The 22,385-nt window shown below is 40.8% G+C and overlaps 1 protein-coding gene across 22 annotated transcripts in view; it reads right to left on the bottom strand.

Annotated features, from left to right (window-relative positions):
• TENM3 (teneurin transmembrane protein 3) overlaps positions 1-22,385 on the bottom strand; it is a 1,577,510-nt gene that overhangs the window by 1,014,787 nt on the left and 540,338 nt on the right. For all 22 annotated transcript variants that reach the window (XM_082244015.1, XM_082244035.1, XM_082244033.1 and 19 more), the window contains one exon: positions 19,173-19,451. In XM_082244015.1, the coding sequence (XP_082100141.1) occupies positions 19,173-19,451 (279 nt within the window). The remainder of the gene's footprint in view (positions 1-19,172; positions 19,452-22,385) is intronic.

Genomic DNA, 22,385 nt, shown 5'->3' with positions numbered 1-22,385 from the left:
ATTTAATAGATATAAGGTAGGTAAAAAGTTCACAAGAATTATTATTTTTGCACCTTTAAACACAAGCTTCTGAATGACATCTATTCAGAAGAAAAGAAAACAGCGTCATTAAGGTAGAGACAAAATAATGTTTCATAAGCAGAATACAGATTCATGAGAAATAGGGGGCATAAAAAATGCTCTCATATGTTAAAAAAATAGGTAAAATTAAAAAAAATAAACACTAATGCCATATATTATATACTATATATAAATAAATATGTGAAATCTCAGTATTTTAATAAGGAAATTACAAAAGAAAAAATATAGCAGTTAAAATAGCTTGTCTTAGTGAACTGACCCTAATGGCAGACTAGCAGACAGAAAGCTACGTGCTGTCACTGCAGGTCGCTCTACATATGCGCTTGTAGGATGCAAGTAAGTGGGTGCACGTGACATCCAAGAAGACAAAAACCTTTCAGTGGTGAGATTGTCTCTTAACATTTGACCACACTCTAATGTCCAGAAGTATTCTTAGCCCCTGAATTTTGCTATAAATAAAAACACTTCCCCATGACAAGCTAAGTCTTTAGAAGTACTTCTGTGGATTTTAATTGCAGTGTAATCCATTTCCCCAATGTACATCAAAGGCCACACTCCTCTCTTTACTTGTGATTTCAATTGCACTCATCAGCCAAAAAGTTTAAAGCGTGATCAAATTTGTTCTTCAATGACTTAAACCATGATAATAAACTATTCTGCACGCTCGCTCATCCATCTTAGGATTTTGTAACTTCTTTGAGATGCCTTCAAGAGGAGCATAGAAAGACATCTTTGATTGTAAACAAGCCCTGGGGATAAACTTTATTGCCACTCGCTTTAAACCTCCGCAGAGTATAACAGGTGACATGCGCAATATCCCCTCCAGCCCACCCTGTTTTCCACAAAAGAGAACTTTGAAACAACAGACAAAAAAGCCCTCTAATTCTCACAGCAGACTAAATCCTTCTTGGTGGAGTCACCACTCTCTCACTTCCTCTATTGAAGTACAGCCCAGCTCTTCATTGAACTTTTCCTGGATTAGTTTGGAAACCATTTTTCTAAGTCAGTAGAGACTATGGACCTGCTATAATTGATGAGGTACTTAGAAATAAACCCTTTCATTACTTGGAATTCCATTAATATGCCAACCAGAGAAAGAATACTGAGTGATTCTTAACAAAAGATGATCTTAAAGTAGAAATCCTGCCTAGCAGAGATTTTTTTCTGTAGCCCCTACACCTGGGCATCCTTTGAACAGTGGTATTATAAGATGTACAGACCTCCTGGATGCTGAAGTACTTGCCAATTCACTTACTAGCATTGACGTTTCCTGAAAGAAAACTAAAATATTCACTAAGCCTCTGAGTTCCCAAGGGTCATTGGGATGATGAGGTGGTTTCCTATTGGACAACGGTTTAAACATCTGTGACCAAGCTGTGGCAAATGAACCAGAGGATACTAATCTTAGTGAACTCAATACAGAAGGACTCCTTACATTGAGAGCTTTACAAGCGATGGGAAAGACACACTAATCTTTTAATAGGAATTCAGTCATTTTCTGTGTGGTGCTCAGTAAAGAACTATAGATTTACCAGGCTTGCGATTGCCTGTCTGACTATCAGTATATGTGTATTAGTTTATATACAGTATCTCAAAAAAAATTAGTACACCCCTCACATTTTTGTAAATATTTTATTCTATCTTTTCATGTGACAACACTGAAAAAATGACGCTTTGCTGCAATGTAAAGTAGTGAGTGTACAGCTTGTATAACAGTGTAAACTGGCTGTCCCCCCAAAATAACTCAACACACAGCCATTAATGTCTGAACCGCGGACAACAAAAGTGAGTAAAACCCTAAGTGAAAAATGTCCACATTGGATCCAATTACCCATTTTGTCATGTGGCTCGTTAGTGTTACAAGGTCTCAGGTGTGAATGAGGAGCAGGTGTGTTCAATACTGCTCACTGAAGGTTTCAACATGGCACCTCATGGCAATGAACTCTCTGATGATCTGAAAAAAAGAATTGTTGCTCTACATAAAGATGGTCTAGGTTATAAGAAGATTGCCAAGACCCCGAAACTGAGCAGCATGGTGGCCACACAGACCACACAGCGGTTTAACAGGACATGTTCCACTCAGAACAGGCCTCGCCATGGTCTCGCTCAGCGTCATATCTAGGACTTGTCTTTGGCAAATAGACCTATGAGTGCTTCCAGCATTGCTGCAGAGGTTGAAGGGGTTGGGGGTCAACCTGTCAGTGCTCAGACCATACGCTGCACACTGCATCAAATTAATCTGCATAGCTGTCCTCCCAGATGGAAGCCTCTTCTAAAGATGATGCATAAGAAAGCCTGCAAGCAGTTTGCTAAAGACAAGCAGACTAAGGACATGCATTACTGGAACCATGTCCTGTGGTCTGATGACACCAACATAAACTTATTTGGTTCAGATGGTGTCAAGCATGTGTGGCGGCAACCATAGGAGGAGTACAAAGACAAGTGTGTCTTGCTTACAGTCAAGCATGGTGGTCGGAGTGTCATGGTCTAGGGCTCCATAAGTGCTGCCGGCACTGTGGAGCTACAGTTCATTTGAGGGAATCATGAATGACAACATGTACTGTGACATACTGAAGCAGAACATGATCCCCTCCCTTCAGAGACTGGGCCACAGGGCAGTATTCCAATATGATAACGACCCCAAACACACCTCCAAACGACCACTGCCTTGCTAAAGAAGCTGAGGGTAAAGGTGATGGACTGGCCAAGCATGTCTCCAGACCTAAACCGTATTGAGCATCTGTGGGGAATTCTCAAATGGAAGGCGGAGGAGCGCAAGGTCTCTAACATCCACCAGCTCCGTAATGTCGTCATGGAGGAGTGGAAGAGGACTTTAGTGGCAACCTGTGAAGCTCTGGTGAACGCCATGCCCAACAGGGTTAAGGCAGTGCTGGAAAATAATGATGGCCACACAAAATATTGACACTTTCAGCCTAGTTTGGACATTTTCATTTAGGGCTTTACTCACTTTTGTTGCCAGTGGTTTAGACATTAATGGCTGTGTGTTGAGTTATTTTGAGGGGACAGCAAATTTACACTGTTATACAAGCTGTACACTCACTACTTTACATTGTAGCAAAGTGTCATTTCTTCAGTATTGTCACATGAAAATATATAATACCATATTTACAAAAATGTGAGGGGTGTACTCACTTTTGTGAGATACTGTAGATAGGTATAAGGTATACACTCATACCCTAGGTTGTAATCCCTATAGGTGAGGAGAAATTGTTGCAAAATATAGGCAAGTATAAAATACTGGAAAAACTAAATATGTTCAGTAGAGGTAGATGTTCTATGACAAAATTCTACACCCTGTCCTGATCCTTCACATCCAAGGAGAGTTTCATAATGAAATACTCTACCATAGTTCAGTGACAGTTGTTTTGTTGATCAGTGGTGGTTTTAACCATGCACCTGCACCATTTATTACACACAAACATTTGAATGCCTTTTTAATTTGGGCAGTGTAGCGTAGTATTCTTGTAGCATGCATGGTGGTGGTCATGAGGCTTGGCACAGACTACAAGGAACACATGGGCTATTGTGGTATTATTTCCATACCTTGTATGTAATGTTAGGGGATTAGGAGAATGTGCTGATGTGATGCATGTGTAAAATAATTTGAACCCAAAAGAGGAATAGTTTTGAATGATAAATGCAGGAGGGTATTTTTTTTTTTTACAAGTCAAGTTTTTTTCCCCAACATATTCTTAATACCTAACTTCTCTTTAATGAAGATATAAAGTTCCAAAGTACCTTTTTATGGGTTTACTGGGACAGATATAGAAAATGTATCTGATCCTGACAGCATTTAACCCTTCACATAGCAGCACCCAACCACTGTGTACATGAGCCCTTTCACTAGCGCCCCCCCCCCCCCCCTTTTCCACCTCTCCCCACCTTTTATTTCTTGTTTCTTCTAATACATTCTTCCCTATATATGTCAGGCAAGTCTTTTGCCTTTTTCTTACCAACTATCACTCACTTCATAGTGTATAGGTTTGACAAAGGTGATATTTTATGATACTTCTACTTTCTCTTGCATGACGTACTGGCAATTGTTCATTTACTAGTTGCTGTTCTTTGTTTTCTAGCTTTCAATGAAAATTTATTAAACAAAAAAATGAGCCCTTTCACTAGGCTGATGCTAGGGCATAAAGACTGTTTTTTTTTTTTTAAAGAAGCAAGGGCGGAGCAGTTATCAGCCCTTTTGCTACGGAGGAGCAGGAAATTGCAATTTAAAAATAAAAAATATATTTTTTAATACAAAGCTACCAGTGCAGAGAAATGACAGAGTTGGTGATGAAAAGCAGCTGTTTTTAATGGTCTTCAAAATCAAGTAGCACATTTAACAAGCAGCACTGACAAGGCAGTAATTACATGTGATCACAGGTATAATCCCATCATTTTATTTTACGGAAAGATGGGATATGCGCAGGTCAAAAGTGTCTGTCTGTGCTTAGTCTGAAATGTGGCTGCAACTAGCCCAACATATAATGGAATTACCAGGGGGCTTTATTACTAGCCTCTGATAAGCCCCGAGAAATAAATTAAAACAATTTTATGACTAACTATTGTGATAATTTATTTGACCACATAGAGGGCAGTGTAACTCATTTGCTGCCAGGCATGCATGCAGCCAGCTATAAAGAAATGCAGAGCCCCCATTCAGTTGCTGTAATCCTTTACTTGGTAATGAAACAGTACTGAGTACTTGCAGCCACTAACAACTTGAAACGGTCAGTAAATTTCACTTTCTTGCTTTACAAATGGTATGTCTGGGAAAAAAAAATACCATACATAAAAAAATAAAATAAAAATATAGCAAGTGTGTACGTTTTAGAAAAAAAAAAAACTTTAGAACACTGTCTGCTATAAATTTGGACTTTTGATAAAATACATATTTTATACGCTAATGGAAATTATTTATCCTGCAAAGGCAAGGACAGAGATGAGATTACACAGAACATGCTGAGCAATATTGAACATGAAAAATAGACATTTGTCTAGAAAATATTCCCAAAGATACAGCTGTCTAGGCAACCCGCTAACAAAAAATAGACACATTCCTGCCCATATATGATCGCTGCAGTGAGAGGGTTGGCTGGGAATTTTTGGAGCTATGCAGATGTGATTTACCCTTGGTTTAAAAAAGCTGAGATATGGCACTTTGTAAAGTTATCCTAAGATGGGCGCACTTGCCTGTGCAGCATAACCAGGATGTGTATTTTTTGTACCCCAGATGTCTTGGTGCTGTGTACAGCCGCCCATAGACATGAACGGGTGAAGGCAACTGTATGCAGTTAGGCACCACTATTAGTGTAAAGTAATGCAAGCCCACAGATGTAATGTTCCAAATGCAGGTAGTGTGTGTTTTGTACATTGTGGGGTTGATTTACTAAAGGCAAATTCACTGTGTACCTCCAAGTGCACTACAAGTGCACTTGGAAGCGCAGTCATGTAGATTGCGAGGAAGATCTGAAATGAGGAGAAGCTCTGCTGATTTCTATCATCCAACCACGTGCAATGAAAAATGCTGTTTTTTATTTTCCTTGCATGTGCCCCACAGATCTACAGTGACTGCACTTCATAGTGCACTTGTAGTGCACAGTGGATTTGCCTTTAGTAAATAAACCCCTGTCTGTGCATGTGCGCTACTTTCACTAATAGTGATGCATAGCTGTGCTCGACTGCCTTTACCTATTCATGTCTTTGGGTGGCTGCACGGAGCTCAAGGATATCCCAAGTACAAGAAATACGTGGCATATTAGATTGTAAGCTCTTCTGAGCAGGGCCCTCTAAATCCTCTTGTATTTTATTGTATTGTATATGTACTGTCTCCCTCTAATATTGTAAAGCGCTGCATAAATTGCTGGCGCTATAGAAATCCTTATTAATAATAATAATAATAATAATAAAAATATTCATGCATCCAGATGCATGAAGCCTAAATATGGCTCTACATTTTCACTTCTAAAGCCTGATGTTTATTAAGGTGTCAGAAATTATACTTATTTATGTTGAATAGAAATATTTGCTATAATTGATGAATGCAGACAGAGCATATAAGTGATCAATATTAGGGCTGCGCATCTTCACTTACCTCATGATTCGATTTGAATATGATTATTAGGGTCACGATTCAATACGATTCGATTCCGCGATGCATCACGATGCATCACAATTAACGGAAGTAAGCAGAGCTGTTGCGCAGGAGAGCTAGGCGGGAAGCGGACGCCTACATGCGTCTTATCCAGCAATGACAGAAGAGGGAGGGAGGGTGAGGAGACAGAAGAGGGAGGGAGGGGGAGGAGCCATAAATTGATTATTCGGGGGGTCCGCATCGATGCAGAATCGCGGGTGGCTGCACCGTGATGCATCGATGCAACGATTATTTTCAACAGCACTAATCAATATGCTTGGTGTTACAATTTTAAAGCTAACCTGTCATTACAAAGCATGCCCATTACCGAAGTTCCCAGCATATGACCCTTGTTTGTGAAACTTGGCCATCAGAGCAGAGTGGAAGCTCCCCATCCTCAGTATGCAAGTATCTACTCTTGTTTGAAAGCCATATTTTATTATTCTGTACTACATTGAATTAGTATAACTATTGCTTGACATCATAGCCTTCTACCTAGTTTGGATGGATAAAGTTCCCTCTATGTAACTCAAACAGAAAGAGATTAAATGAAGAACAATTATAATCTGCAGGTGATGGACACATATAGAAAGGTAATATGCCTTTATGAGCTATATAAAGGATTTGTTGGGAAAGCAGTAATGCAAAATATTCTGTATGCTAACTATTCACAAGGATCATTGACTTTTACCTTTCCAGAGCACATGGATGTCTTTAGGATCCATCTTACCTCTGTCATGTTTTTATAAAAATATAAAAATAAAAATGCAACTAACTGTCCTATAAGTAAGAACAGCTTTATGATGCACACTGCTGTCAGGCTGACTGGGGAACACAAAAGCATCAGAGAAAACTGCAACCTTATTTTCTAACATTTCTCTTTGCCTCCGTTTCAGCCTGACACTGAAATATGGAAATGATATCTCTGCGCTGCACAGAAAAGTATTGCTCTTCAACACTACATAGGAAAGTATTGCTCTGCTGCTCTACATACAAACAAAGTGTACTAAAGTATTGTTCTCATGTACAATAAGAGAAAAGATTTGTTCTCCTGCACTGCATAGAAAAGTATTGTTCTCCTCCTGTGCTAAAAAGGAAAGGATGGTTCTCCTGCACTGCATAGAAAAGTATTGTTCTCCTGCACTGCATAGAAAAGTATTGTTCTCCTGCACTGCATAGAAAAGTATTGTTCTCCTGCACTGCATAGAAAAGTATTGTTCTCCTGCACTGCATAGAAAAGTATTGTTCTCCTGCACTGCATAGAAACGTATTGTTCTCCTGCACTGCATAGAAAAGTATTGTTCTACTGTGTTTTAAAGGAAAGGATGGTTCTCCTGCACTGCATAGAAAAACATTGTTCTCTGCTATTAAGGACAAGATTTGTTCTCCTGCACTGCATAGAAAAGTATTGTTCTCCTGTGCCATAAAGGAAAGGATGATTCTCCTGCACTGCATAGAAAAGTATTGTTCTCCTGTGCCATAAAGGAAAGGATGATTCTCCTTCACTGCATAGAAAAGTATCGTTCTCCTGTGCCATAAAGGAAAGGATGGTTCTCCTGCACTGCATAGAAAAGTATCGTTCTCCTGTGTTAAAAAAAAAAGTAAAGGATGGTTCTCCTGCACTGCATAGAAAAGTATTGTTCTCTGGCACTTCCTAGAAAAGTAATGTTCTCCTGCACTGTATAAAAAAAGTATTGTTCTCCTGCACTGCATAGAAAAATAATTAATCTCCTCACTGCATAGAAAAAATAATTGTTCTCCTGCACTGCATAGAAAAGTATTGTATTAATGTGCTATAAAGGAAAGGATTGTTCTCCTGCACTGCACAGAAATTAATTGTTCTGCATAGAAAAGTATTGCTCTCCTGCACTGCCGATAAGAGGATTGCTCTCTGGCACTGCCTAGAAAAGTAATGTTCTCCTGCACTGCACTCCGAAGAAAAGTATTGGTCCCCGGCACTGCCTAGGAATGTAATATTCTCCTGCACTGCCTAGAAAAGTATTGTTCTCCTGCACAACGTAGAAAAGTATTGTACTCCAGTACTGCAGAGAAAAGTGTTTTTCCCCGGCACTGCATAGAAAAGTCTTGTTCTCATGCACTGTACAGAAAAGCATTGTTCTCCTGCACTGCATAGAAAATTGTTGTTCTCTTGCACTGCATAGAAAACTCATTGTTCTCCTCACTGCATAGAAAAATAATTGTTCTCCTCACTGCATACAAAATTAATTGTTCTCTTCGCTGCATAGAAAACTAATTGTTCTTCTGCACTGCATGGAAAATGTATTATTTTTCTGCATTGCATTGAAAAATAATTGTTCTCCTGCACTGCGCAGAAAACATATTGTTCTCCTGCACTGCATGGGAAATGTAGTGTTGTCCTGCACTGCATAGAAAAAGCAGTTTACCTCACTGCATAGAAATGTTGTGTTCTCCTGCACTGCATAGAAAAGCATTGTTCTCTTGCACTGCATAGAAAGTGGTGTACTCCTGTTCTAGAAAGGAAAGTATTGTTCTGCACTGCACATAAATCGATTGTTCTCCTGCAATGCAAAGAAAGCATTGTTATTATGCACTGCATACAAAAATAATTGTTCTCCTGCACTGCATAGAAAAGTATTGTTCTGTCACTGCACAGAAAAGTATTGTACTTCTGCACTGCATATAAATGTATTTCTCTCCTGCACTGCATAGACATGTATTGTTCTCCTGCACTGCATAGAAAAGTATTGTTCTCTCACTGCACAGAAAGGTATTGCACTCATGCACTGCATATAAATGTACTGCTCTCCTGCACTGCATAGAAAAGTGTCATTCTCCTGCACTGCATAGAAAATTATTGTTCTCCTGCACTGCATAGAAAAGTATTGTTCTCCTGCACTGCATAGAAAAGTATTGTACTTATGCACTGCAAAGAAAAGTATTGTACTCCTGCACTGCATAGAAAGGTACTGTACTCCTGCACTGCATAGAAAAGTACTGTACTCCTGCACTGCATAGAAAGGTATTGCTCTCCTGTACTGCATAGCAAAGTATTGTTCTCCTGCACTGCATAGAAAAGCATTGTTCTCCTCACTACACAGAAAATGATTGTACTCCTGCACTGCATAGAAAAGTATTGTTCTCCTACACTGCATAGACATGTATTGTTCTATTGCACTGCATAGAAAAGTATTGTTCTCCCGCACTGCATAGACATGTAGTGTTCTCCCACACTGCATAGAAAAGTATTGTTCTCCCACACTACATAGAAAAGTATTATTCTCCCACACTGCATAGAAAAGTAATGTTACCCTGCACTGCACAGAAAAGTATTGTTTTCCTGCACTGCATAGAAAAGTATTGTTCTCCTGCACTGCACAGAAAAGTAATGTTCTCCTGCACTGCATAGAAAAGTAATGTTCTCCTGCACTGCATAGAAAAGTATTGTTCTCCCGCACTGAATAGAAAAGTATTGTTCTCCTGCACTGCACAGAAAAGTAATGTTCTCCTGCACTGCACAGAAAAGTAATGTTCTCCTGCACTGCATAGAAAAGTATTGTTCTCCTGCACTGCACAGAAAAGTAATGTTCTCCTGCACTGCATAGAAAAGTATTGTTCTCCCGCACTGAATAGAAAAGTATTGTTCTCCTGCACTGCACAGAAAAGTAATGTTCTCCTGCACTGCACAGAAAAGTAATGTTCTCCTGCACTGCACAGAAAAGTATTGTTTTCCTGCACTGCATAGAAATGTATTGTTCTCTTACACTGCATAGACATGTATTGTTCTCCTGCACTGCATAGAAAAGTAATGTCCTCCCACACTGCATAGAAAAGTATTGTTCTCCTACACTGTATAGAAAAGTATTGTTCTCATACACTGTATAGAAAAAGTATTGTTCTCCTGTACTGCATAGAAAAGTAATGTCCTCCCACACTGCATAGAAAAAAGTATTGTTCTCCTGCACTGCATAGAAAAGTATTGTTTTCCTGCACTGCACAGAAAAGTATTGTTTTCCTGCACTGCATAGAAATGTATTGTTCTTCTACACTGCATAGACATGTATTATTCTCCTGCACTGCACAGAAAAGTAATGTTCTCCTGCACTGCACAGAAAAGTATTGTTCTCCTGCACTGTATAGAAAAGTATTGTTCTCATACACTGTATAGAAAAAGTTTTGTTCTCCTGCACTGCATAGAAAAGTAATGTCCTCCCGCACTGCATAGAAAAGTATTGTTCTCCTGCACTGCACAGAAAAGTAAAGTTCTCCTGCACTGCACAGAAAAGTATTGTTTTCCTGCACTGCATAGAAAAGTATTGTTTTCCTGCACTGCATAGACATGTATTGTTCTCCGGCACTGCATAGAAATGTATTGTTCCACAATGACTGAAAAAACATTGCTCTTTCTCACAGCATGGAAGAGTATTGTTGTACAGCATTGTGTTTGGGAAGTAGTGTTTTCCCACACTTTATGAACATATATTGCCAGAGATGTATAGTAACTAAGTAGAACTACTTCACTACTGTACTTAAGTACCGAAAGGCGGTATCTGTACTTTCCTGGAGTAGAATTTTTTTCTCCTACTTTCACTTTTACTTCACTACATTTTTTCGATGATTTCAATACTTCTACTCCGTTAATTTTTTTTTTTTGTGCTGCATAGTTACTCGTTATTATTATAAAAATTACCACTGCCAGAACAGTAGATGGCAGGTTTCATGAAGCTCAAAACATGTGTATTATCAGCGCATACGAAAATAAAAGCTACTGTATGTATAAATAAAAGCTGCATTTGAAATGATAAAAAACAATATGATGTTCAAACTTTTGACTGCTTTCTTTAATAACTACATAACACAGTACTTGTACTTTTACTTTCAGTACTTGAGTAGCAATTTTTTTTCAAAACTACTGGTACTTTTACTTTCAGTACTTGAGTAGCAAATTTTTTTTAAAAGCTACTTGCAATACTTAAGTGCAAAAAATGTTGAATACTTTAGTACTTCTACTCAAGTCACTTTTTGATCGAGCACTTCCACTTCTACTCAAGTCACTTTTTGATCGAGCACTTCCACTTCTACTCAAGTCACTTTTTGATCGAGCACATGTACTTTTACTCAAGTATGGGTTTCAAGTACTTTATACAACTCTGTATATTGCTCTTCCACACTCATTAGACTAGTACTGCTGTAACTTTCTGTACAGAAGGGTATTGTCCTCCCATACTTTGAAAAACATTTCTCTTCCACACTTCATAGAAATGTATTGCTCTCACACACTGATAAGTATTGTACTGCTCTTTTGCACTGTGCAGAAAAGTATTTTTCTCCCAAACAAAGAAACGTATTACTCGCCCACACTACATAGAAGAGTATTGCTCTTCTGCACTGCAAAGAAATGTTTTGCTCACCTTCACTTCATATCGCTCTAATGCTTTGCATAGAAAAAAAAACGTTTTCCTGCAATGCATGGAAAAATATTGTTCTCTCTACACAGATAAGTATTGCTATTCCATGCAGCAAAAAAGTATTCATTATTACTTAGATATATTGCATATAAAATATATGGCTTGGATCTGAGTGAAACTACTAAGTCAATGGCCAGCATGACCGGGGTATGCAGAAGAGGTGGGGTTTACCAGGGTTTTATTAGGGGGATTTTTAAATAAAGAACGTCACTCATCAGATTGTAGAGTTAGGGGCTGGGGGGGGGGGGGGGGGTAGCCTGAAATATGTAGAGAGGAGGGAGATCTTGTTAGAGCTTTTGACAACATAGGACCGGTTTCTCCCACACTCTCTCCCATAAATATTTTGTTGGGTTGGTGCCATGTACCTTCAGAGGTATATTTTATCGTCACTTTATGGGTTTTCTCTGCACTTGCATTCTGGTTCACCCTTCAGAGTGTTGGCCTTTTAGTTTCTTTTGTCATAACAGCTGTCAGGAGGATTTTGAAGGTGGTGCTGGTTTTAAAGTTTGAAGAAATATGGGTTGGACCCATCTAAGGTTTGGTGTCTCTTCCTAACAGCCTGTTACACTACAAGTTTTTTTTTTCATTCAACCCAGCAGGCCGAACAGAAACTTCTAGCAGTTTGCTGTTATAATACAAGCGATTGTTAGTAAAGCAATCTCCCTTGCTGTGCTATTGTGTTCCAGAACACATCAGTCAACAATGGCTGCCAGCACTGATCGAATGCTGGTTTTCCAGCATGCACAGAAAAGTATGGATCTTTGGCGTTGTATAGAAAAGTATTTTTCTTTTTTTCTGCACACATAGGTACGGCATTCCTGTACTGCACTAAAAAATATTGCACTCCTGCACTGCACTAAAGTGCATTGCATTCTTGTACTGCACTGAAAGGTATTGCACTCCAGCACTGCATTGAAAAGTGTTGCAATCATACTGCACTGAAAGGTATTGCACTCCAGCACTGCATTGAAAAGTGTTGCAATCATACTGCACTGAAAGGTATTGCACTCCAGCACTGCATAGAAAGTGTTGCAATCATACTGCACTGAAAGGTATTGCACTCCAGCACTGCATTGAAAAGTGTTGCAATCATACTGCACTGAAAGGTATTGCACTCCAGCACTGCATAGAAAGTGTTGCAATCATACTGCACTGAAAGGTATTGCACTCCAGCACTGCATTGAAAGGTTTTCTGCTACTGAGCTGTGTTCTCTTGGTTATGTAGGAAAATGAGCACTCCTGTGCTGCTTTAATATGTATTGCTTTGCAGACAAAAAGAGGATAGACAGGTCAATAGACCCCCATGTGCCCACAGCTTTACACACTCTGGCTCTATGACATAAATCCAACTGTTCTCTCATTTTCCATTTCTTTTAAAGCCCTTGTCTATGAAATGTGACTATAAAGTGTTTTGTTATTCATACAATTGTGTATTCAAATTTCAGGTAATCAAGTAGCCCTGTGAACTATATTCTATAGGAATCATTTGAAATAGTTGTATCAAAACTAGCGATATTAAAATTGATGTCATATTGCAACAATAATAAGAAACCTTTTAACTGGTATTAAACCCAAAACCAAAATGGTATTCTTTTGCAGCTTACCAATCATTCGATGTGGTGATTGTATCTGTTTTATTTTTATTTTTTTGGCCTTTTTCCCTATGTTTTCACCTGGTGATCTGACCAGTAACACACCTCCTGTTTTAGTGAGACACAACTCGGAATTAATGAGAACAGGAGGCACAACAGGCAGCAGTATTGTCAGTCTGGGAGGAGGGTTAAATGTAGCATTAAATGTATAAGTAGATTTAGATACACAAACAAATTGAGGCCAAACTCCAGCTCACACTTCATAACCAGTTAGAGCTATTTTTTTTTTTTCCTTTTAAGATAAAAGTTTTGCATGAATAAATAAACGCCGATCATTGTAATCACCTCTGCCAGTGTTAAGTGGTTTGTCTCATCAATGTAAACTAATACCTTCTGCTGGAGAGCTTGTGCTTTGAAAAACAACAGGCTTGCTGGCTGGATCACCAGATGAAAATAGAAAATAAACCTAAGAAAGACAATGAATGTAGCCATCACATCTAAGAATGGGTAAGCTGCAATAAAATACATGCTTGGTTTTGGGTTTAGCAATGCTTTTAGGTACCCAGAGATAATAGAAGTTCATCTGTAAAGCCATGCCTTGTCAGGGTGTGAGCTAACAATGGTCATTATAGGCAGAAATGCAAAACTGAAAGGTTGTAAACTGGATGGTTGCTTGACTAGGGTATAAAAGATGCTTTGCTCTCCCTAATGCTTTACCACCACTCCTCCACTAACCTTTTTTTAAGAATAACCACACAAAATTCAGGATGGAGTATAATAGCAGCCTTTTATTAACCAATTATAAATAACCTATAAACATAATAAATATATGCAACATGTGAACATGCAGTACATTCTGCCAAAAAAAGGAGTCACAAGGTCCTTGTGGGCATCAATTACTCGTACCTGCATGACCACTGAAAATTTTTAGGCCTCCAGCCGCAACAAACGCCGACTCGGAGACAAACAACAAACACACAGGTACCACCAACCATAATAATGGAAGCCGTACCCAGGACGGGTCCCTACCAATGTACATATTCCTTATACAAAAAAAAAACCATAGCAGGACCTTGTACCCCGTCACAAATGCGCAAACATGACCCCTCATGTTTGCGTGTTCCTCCACACCCGCAAAGCCATCTGTAAACCACCCTGGGGCTCCAGACACCACATATCCACACCCACCGTAAAAATACCACCACGTGTCTACCCCTAATTCTCTGCGCCTGACCACCAACACCCCCCCCCCTTCCTAACCACAAAGAGAGCCACTGCCCTGTTAACTTTTACACAAGCCATGTTCAAGCTCTTTAATGAACGGACAAACCTCATTTGAGTGCGTGCCATAATGTCAGACCATCCAAACACTAAGTCAGGGACGGAAGTACATAAACATAACCGATCAAATTTATCCCTGATAAACTCCCTCACAGACCTGATGCCCAAATTATTACCCCCCACCCCCCTCCCTCATCTGTACCAGCAATATGTCAGAAGCACTATCCAGCCTTGCAAAAACGGTGGAGCTTAGGCCCCACATGGCTCCCACACAAATAAACAACTTCCCCACTACAAAAAACTGCACCAAAGAAACAGACGTAGAAAGAAACAAAGCTACCCCTCTACCCACACAGCACAACATCACAAAAGGTGAGGACGAATATACAATTTATATTGCCTGGATTCCCACCTACCAATGCTGTGATCCACCCTTTCACCCAGAACCCCATCTAGCCACCTCAGTTTCCTCTCCAATCCTAAAAGAATGCGATGTATAATCAGAAGCACACAGCCCGAGTGTCGCTGAACACTTGCAAAAAAACAAAACAAACTGAGACAATGCCAAACCATTGAAATGAACCAAGAATGGGCCACCAACACCAGTTTGCATGGCTAAGACAACCGCCGCACCAAACAATGCCACTTCATAATAAGAAAAAACAAATGGAAGAACCCATACCAGGAAACCCAATAACCATAAGACACCAGCCACTGACGATGATGCCTATAGCCCTGCAGGGCCTGCCTGACCAGGAAATCTTTTGTGTAATCTTTCCTGCCAAGAAGCCTGAACAAGAAGGCCAACCCCACCAATTTTTGATTAGCAGAAGCCACACGACACACTATTCTCAAAATTGCGACACACAAAATACAGTACCCACAACTAGTCTTTCCCCTCCAAAGAAAACCCATTGGCCATACTCAACACTTTGTACCATTCTTCCCATGCCTGATAGTAACCTGAATACTTAGATTCACAGACTGGCGAATAAAGGATGTCAACCTAATGCGATCCATCCACAGCCAGGCTGGACAGGTGACTTTGAAGCGATCCGCTCCTGGTGCCAACATATGGAACTTGCCCCACTGGAAACAAGAGGGAGCATTGGCCAAAGCATTAGTGAAACCAGGAATGTGGATAGCATACGCAAACATATTCAAGTGCAAACATGCAAACACTAATTGCCTAGCAAATGTATCACAGGCAGAGAAGAAGATGACATAGTCAATCGCTTTGACAGCCCCCAAGTTGCCATAATGAAAGCGCACTCGCCCGCTGCAAAAACACGCACCTCACAGCTCCACTGCCAGTACAATGGGAAAAATTTCCAACAGAACCAAATTCCTAGCCTCCATCCAATCTGCCGGCCAAGGTCCTGCACTCCAGCGACCTTGATTGTAGGCTCCATAACCAGCCGACACGGCTGCATCCTTAGAAGCTCCAGGTCAAAACTACCTGGTGATTCCTCCATCCACACTGATCTACCGTTATAGTCAGACAAGAATTGTTCCCAAACCAGAAGATGTGCAATAAAGACTGCAGTTGACGCAGTGTAATATTACCGTGCCGAGCCGCGGTCACTGGCTCTCTCAAGTCCAGTAGCTTATCTCCTCGCAATCTGCATTCCAAGGCCTGAGTATCAAGAATAATGCCCAACAGAAAACTAAGCGTTGCAGAAGGACCATCCATCCTATTAGGGGCCAATGGGACCCCCAAAATAATCTGCCACATGCTGAACCATGGCCAGCAGTGTAGCACAAGTCTAAGAATCTGCTGAGCCTATGAACACAATTGACCAGGTAATGGGTGATCGAAGAGAGGCCTGACACCTGGCGTACCACCCACTCCAAAATTGAACTAAATGTCTTGAAAAGTAAACAAGAAATCGAACACCCCATGGGCAGACAACGATCCACTGAATGAAAATCCCTGCCAATGACAGCCCAATAGATGAAAACACTGAGGGTGTACCGGCAACAAACGAAAAGCAGACTCAATGTCTGTCTTTTGCCAACAAGGAACCCTGACCATAACGTCGAAACCACCGCACCGCAATATCAACGAAGTTTCGAAAGATTGAATACAAATCAAATGCCTCCTTCACCTTTTTCCCGTAGACTCAGCTGAACGTCCTCTGACTTTGTTGAAGCAATAAGAGTAGGGGTGGCAGCTCCGACAACTGGAACACTCCTGTTTAAACAGGTAGGATATTTCACATTTACAGGCCTCCGCCTTACTTCTAGTGGTACCCCCTCTTCTTAGTGGCCGGCTGTCCTGAGGTAGCGAATCCACCTGACTGAAAAAAACGAGATGCAGTAGCTGTCCGATTGACCAGCATCCCCCCAGCACCTGCAACACCAGCTGTCACTCCCGCTGACACCACTGTCCCCCGAGGACCCATGCAGCTGCAGGGGATCCAGCCCCTGAGAAGGGCTGCAGCCTTAACAGCCCGTCCCACAAGCCTTCGAACAATAACCACAACTTTGACCCCCCCTCCTGCTTCAGCACCCCCTGCCATGTGTGCATCCACACTGCCCATAAAAGACACAGCCTCTGCTACAGACCCCCCACAGGCTGCCCAGTCCCCAACAGTAACCCAGAAAAGAGGCTATCTTACCACCCATCAGTCTAGCCTCCATCACGGCTCTCCTCCTTGCAGGCTCCTCATGCTCAGATTAACTGAGCTCGCCCCTCTGACCGAATCTCTGTTGCAGCCTCCAGCTCAGCTATGATCTTCTCCCTGATGTGCAGCAGGACTGGCGGGCCAACCAGCGCTGATGTCATCATTGGTGCCATTCTGTTGTAGGCCAGAGCCGCCATAGACACTGACACGCCAGGCTCTTCCCATCCAAGATGGATGCCTGGAAGCCGCCACCTTCAGCCCACTGGATGCTGCGTCTACCCACAGGGGAAGGGGGCACCGGCCTTCCCTGATAATGGGCCGATCCCCACTGAACACTCTCTCCCTAGCTGAGCTCCCAACAGGGCAGCACAGCCGCCATGCGGAGCAGACCTCAGGTCCAGGTGAGTGGAGGAAGCGGGGGGGGCGGACATCCAAGCAAATAGTAATTCCCCCCCTGAAGGAGAATCACTATTTGCTGTAGGGGGGATTCTTCCCAGGCCTCACCTCCACCAGGACAGAGCAGCTCTTAGGTGAAAGGCCTCAAGGGTCCCTAGAGGTGCTCCCCGAGCGTCAGGGAACTCGGGGAGTAATCTCAGGACTCAAGTGCTCCGGAGGCAATAATCTCCAAGCACGTGTGGTGGTTGGAGGGGGAGAAGCAGCCCCCTCTGCTATACTTCCACTAGCAGATCACTACCTGATGCTGGAGTTGGTCACTGCAGTTCCCAGCCTTCCACTGGGACAATAAAGCCTCAAGGTCACCCATGGGTGAATTTTTTACCCTGTTTATCTATCGCACAGGTCTGATGGGAGCCGAGCTGCAAAAGTTCCCTGTTGTCCCAAGCACTCTCTCCTCCGACTGATGACTTCCAAGACCCTCCTACAGATCTCCTTACTGCTGCCTCACCTTCTCCAATCCTCCCCACCAACCACATAAGTACTTTTAAAAGAATGCTACCAACTGACAAGAAGTCCTTTACCTATGCCAACCCCTTTTAACCCTGTCATGCCGGCCCATGCTTTCTTCTTTTAACTCTGGGTCTATCTTTCTTTTTCTAGAAAATAATTTTTCTACATTGTCAGTGAAATGATGAGCTGCAGCATAGCTGTTAACTGTCCCTCATTTGGAGGGACTGTCCTTTTGAGACTGAAATTCCTTTGTCCCTCATGTAGCCTCAATTGTCCACCTTGTTGGTCTGATGTGTACAGCTTTATGCAAAATGTACTATTTTCCTGCCAAAAGTGTTATGCTGCACTTCATTTTTATTCAGCCTCTATATTACTGCATTTATTATTTTGAAAAGTCAATATAAAATAAAATAGAGGTCAAAAAAGCACCTGTGTGGTTTAGCCAATCATTTTCTACTTATTAGATCTTTGTGGTCCATGTAACTGGGGCTACAGCAGGGACTTATTCTTTACCCACATACTGTACTGTGTGCTAAAAGATGTTCTTCGTTATCATTTTAGAAATTTGGAAGGTATGGCTGTAGCTGTCCATAACATACAAAGTGTATAGATGTCAACATTTATTTGGAGGCTGCACCTTTTCTGAGGAATGCCAAATATCTATTGTCCATAGGTATCTTCACCAGCATAAACTAAAACAGGATTTTTATTCCCATCCAAGGTTATGTTCACACCTGAGTATTTTGTACCTCAGGGCTCGAAGCTAGCATTTTTTATTTTTAAAGATACCTGTTTAGTCACTTGAAAAAGTACAGGAGCTTCTTTTCAGGCAGATTTTGGCAATTTTGGTCCCATTCATTTCATTGGAAGTACCTTTAAAACATGGTCCCATAAAAAAAGTTTTTGGGACAAAAAAAATCTTCACAATTACCTAAATATGCTACTCTCAATTGTGACTGTAGCCATATAATAAACTGATGATTATAGTATAAGCAACCCATAAAGGTTTTTTTCTATTCATACCATAACTAATAAGAAAAAGTGTGCAAAGATAGACATTTGTTTTGAAAAAGAAGAGATAAAATGAACTTACCAGTTTCGCTGTCAGACTTGTTCTCATGCTCAGTGTCAGTCAATGTCAGTGCAGAATTGGAGCGGCTGGAGAGACAGGAACTGCGTCCGGACTTCACCCCCCTGCCCCAGAGCCTCATTGCATGTTCTGGCGACATCACCCCTTCATTTTCATTCTCAGCATCTGAACCTGCACTAATAGTGTAACCTCGGTGTGGAAGCCCCATGTCTGCACAAAATGCCAGTCCACGACGGGATGCCGGTTCACAGATGCCTAGCTGTCGCAAAGTAAAATTCTGTCCTAAATGCAGGAACCAAAAAAAAAAGAGAGAAGAAGAAAAGAAATGACAAAAGCAAAGGTTACTATTTTCCAAAAGCTTTAAAACAGACAGTATAACAAACATTTTCACAGGTTTAATCATGGCATTTCGAGTGAGAGTCATGTTATGGTGACATATATTCTTTTGTCACAAGTACTTTGCAGGCTGTGAATTGCATTCTTCCTAATATCAAGCACTTAAAGAATAGAAAAATTACTTTCAGGTGTCAAGAGAAATCAAAACAACCAAAGTACGGTCAATGCAACACATGAAAAGGAATTTAGTTGACAGGTCTCCACTTTCGACACGTAGGAGAGAGGAGAAAAAGAGATGAATTAAAGGATTTGTCAGGATGAGAGTAACACTTGTTAGAACAAGAAACACCCTTGAGTTAATAACAAAGTTGTGATAATTCAAAAAGAAAAAAATCCTAAAGAAAACATCTTTTTAAATGCATTTGTGCCAAAAAATGTAGGGGGTTTGTGAGAGAAAAGTAAACGAGAGAGAAAGAAAAGAAAATACTTCCAAAAGGTCCTAAAATGTCAGTTCAGCCAGACTAAATATTTAAAATGATATTAAGGTTAACTTCTTTTTAACCAATCCAATACTGCAGCTGTCCTCTGCATTTCCTAAGACCGAGAAATAAGCAACTAAAGACCACTGATCGCTCAGTTCTCGGTCTTCAGCATGCAGAGAGCTGGTGACTCGGGATCTTTCCCGAGCCTGGACTGGCTGAAAATGCGTCACAGGAGTCCAGAGCAAATTGCACTCCTGTGATCCAGTGGAGAAGCATAGCCAAAATAGCTTTGGCTATACTTCTCCGTCAAATGTCATCTGCAATGGTCAATAGCAAGAATATGGTTGTCTAAGATAGTTGACTGCTGATGGTGTTCATCTAGCCAAAATGGAAACACCACTTTCTGATAGACTGAGCCTTGTAATTAGGACACTAAAATATATATCATAATAATATCACCAATGTATTCTTAAAGTGAATTTATAGGCAAAACATTTTTTAGGTATGTGTTGAATAGAGTGATGAAAAGTTAGGCCCTCTGTCAATTTTTTATTACTGTGTACCTCTAGATTCTTCCTTCTTTTTTCATTGTAAGGGGAAATCTAGCATTTTAGAATTGTTTCCTGAACAACCAGTGAGGGCAAATCTTCGAATCAGGACATGGGCTCTGGGGACAACTGTCTACGAGCAGAATTCCCCTCACTTTTCTTTAACATCCTGTTGCTTTTCTAGGATGGGAAATTAAGCAAAATGTCCCCAATTTCCAACAGACTGCATACAATAAATAACCTCACAGGAGTTGTATACCTTCCTTACTCTATCCAAAACAAAAAAAAAGTTCTGGCTGTACATACACTTTACCTAAATAGGAAATACTGTACATAATCTACAGTGTTGATAGCAGTAATTAAACACTCATTTAAAAGGCCAGCATATTGCAGTTTATGTTTATTGTCCTTTAATTCTAATTAAAGATATCTTAACAAGGAAAGATGTTTTCTATGGAGGAAACCCCAATCAATACTCAATGTACGGTAGAAACTTGCAGCATCCATGAATACCAACACCAGCACCCATTACATAGAATAACAGGCAGGACATCTTATAGTAATGGACCCTGGACCGCAGGATTTCAAAGGACCTTATAAATCTAGGGAACTATCATGATACAACCTCTTGTAACACCTGCCCCACCCCATTAGATTGTAAGTTCTTCTTCTGAGCAGGGCCCTCTTAATCCTCTTGTATTTTATTGTATTGCAACTGTATTGTCTCCCTTTTCTATTGTAAAGTGCTGCGTAAACTGCTGGTGCTATATAAATCCTGAATAATAATAATAATAATGATATAGTTTATGAAATCGATGTAATCTTAAAGTGGTTCTAAAGCCAGAAGGTTTTACCTTAATGCATTTTCTGCATCAAGGTAAAAAACCTTCTGAATGCACCCCCCTCCCCCATACTTATCTGAGCCAGATCTTGATCCAGGGATGTGAACGAGAGCTCTTGACTCTCTCCCTTCTCATTGGCTCAGAGACAGCAGTTGGAGCCACTGATGCTGTCACTCACAGCCAGTGAGAAGGAAGCAGGGCTGAGCAGCACTTTGTATGTCAATGCACACACAGAGTGGGGCTTGGGAGCAAGGATGGGGGGGGGGGCGGTTAGGAGCCAGGAGCACCAGCGGGTGACCCGAGAAGAATAGGATCAGGGCTGCTCTGTGTAAAACCAATACACAGAGCAGGTAAGTATGACATGTTTTTTATTTTTATAATTAAAAAAGAGCGTTTACAATCACTTTAATATAGGTAATATTTAAAGTGTAGCCCAGTTCTACTCAGAAACTGCGTTGGTTCAAATGTTTTGTGAGTCCTTGTCAGTTTTCAAAAATATCTAAAATGCTGGACACCCTGAGCATGAACCAAATTTCTGAAATATTTATCCAAGCATTTTGCTTCCGTTTGGTTTCACTTTAAAGTATATCTAAGCAAAACTTTTTTTATAATTTTGGATAGATTGTGGAATGGTTAAAACCACAGTCAGGTTTTTTTTTTCGTGTCCCATTGGGGTGATTTCCCTAAACTACCTGTCCCATTACAACAGAAAATGAGAGGGAGTCTGTCAAAGGTGTGTTAAGTCCCTTCTTCTCCCCAGGACAGGTGCCCATTGGTTGGAACATTTACCCTCCATTCCAGTTCTTGTGACGACTTATAATTTTTCGATATTCACTCACTATCAGTTTCACTGATAGTAGCCCCTAGTACAATTAGAGGGGTATTCTCCTCAGCAGAAATACACAATAATAAAAACATGACAGAGGTTCAAACTCTATTCAAGACAAAAATAAAATGTTTGGCCACAGATACTCTTTAATTCCTTAAGGCCCAACTAAGGAAAAATAA

The sequence above is a fragment of the Pelophylax lessonae genome (assembly GCF_965119305.1).
Source record: "Pelophylax lessonae genome assembly, chromosome: 1".
Classification (NCBI taxonomy): Eukaryota; Metazoa; Chordata; class Amphibia; order Anura; family Ranidae; genus Pelophylax; species Pelophylax lessonae.
Note: the sequence above shows the minus strand (reverse complement) of the source record. Positions and strands in the feature narration are given on the sequence as shown.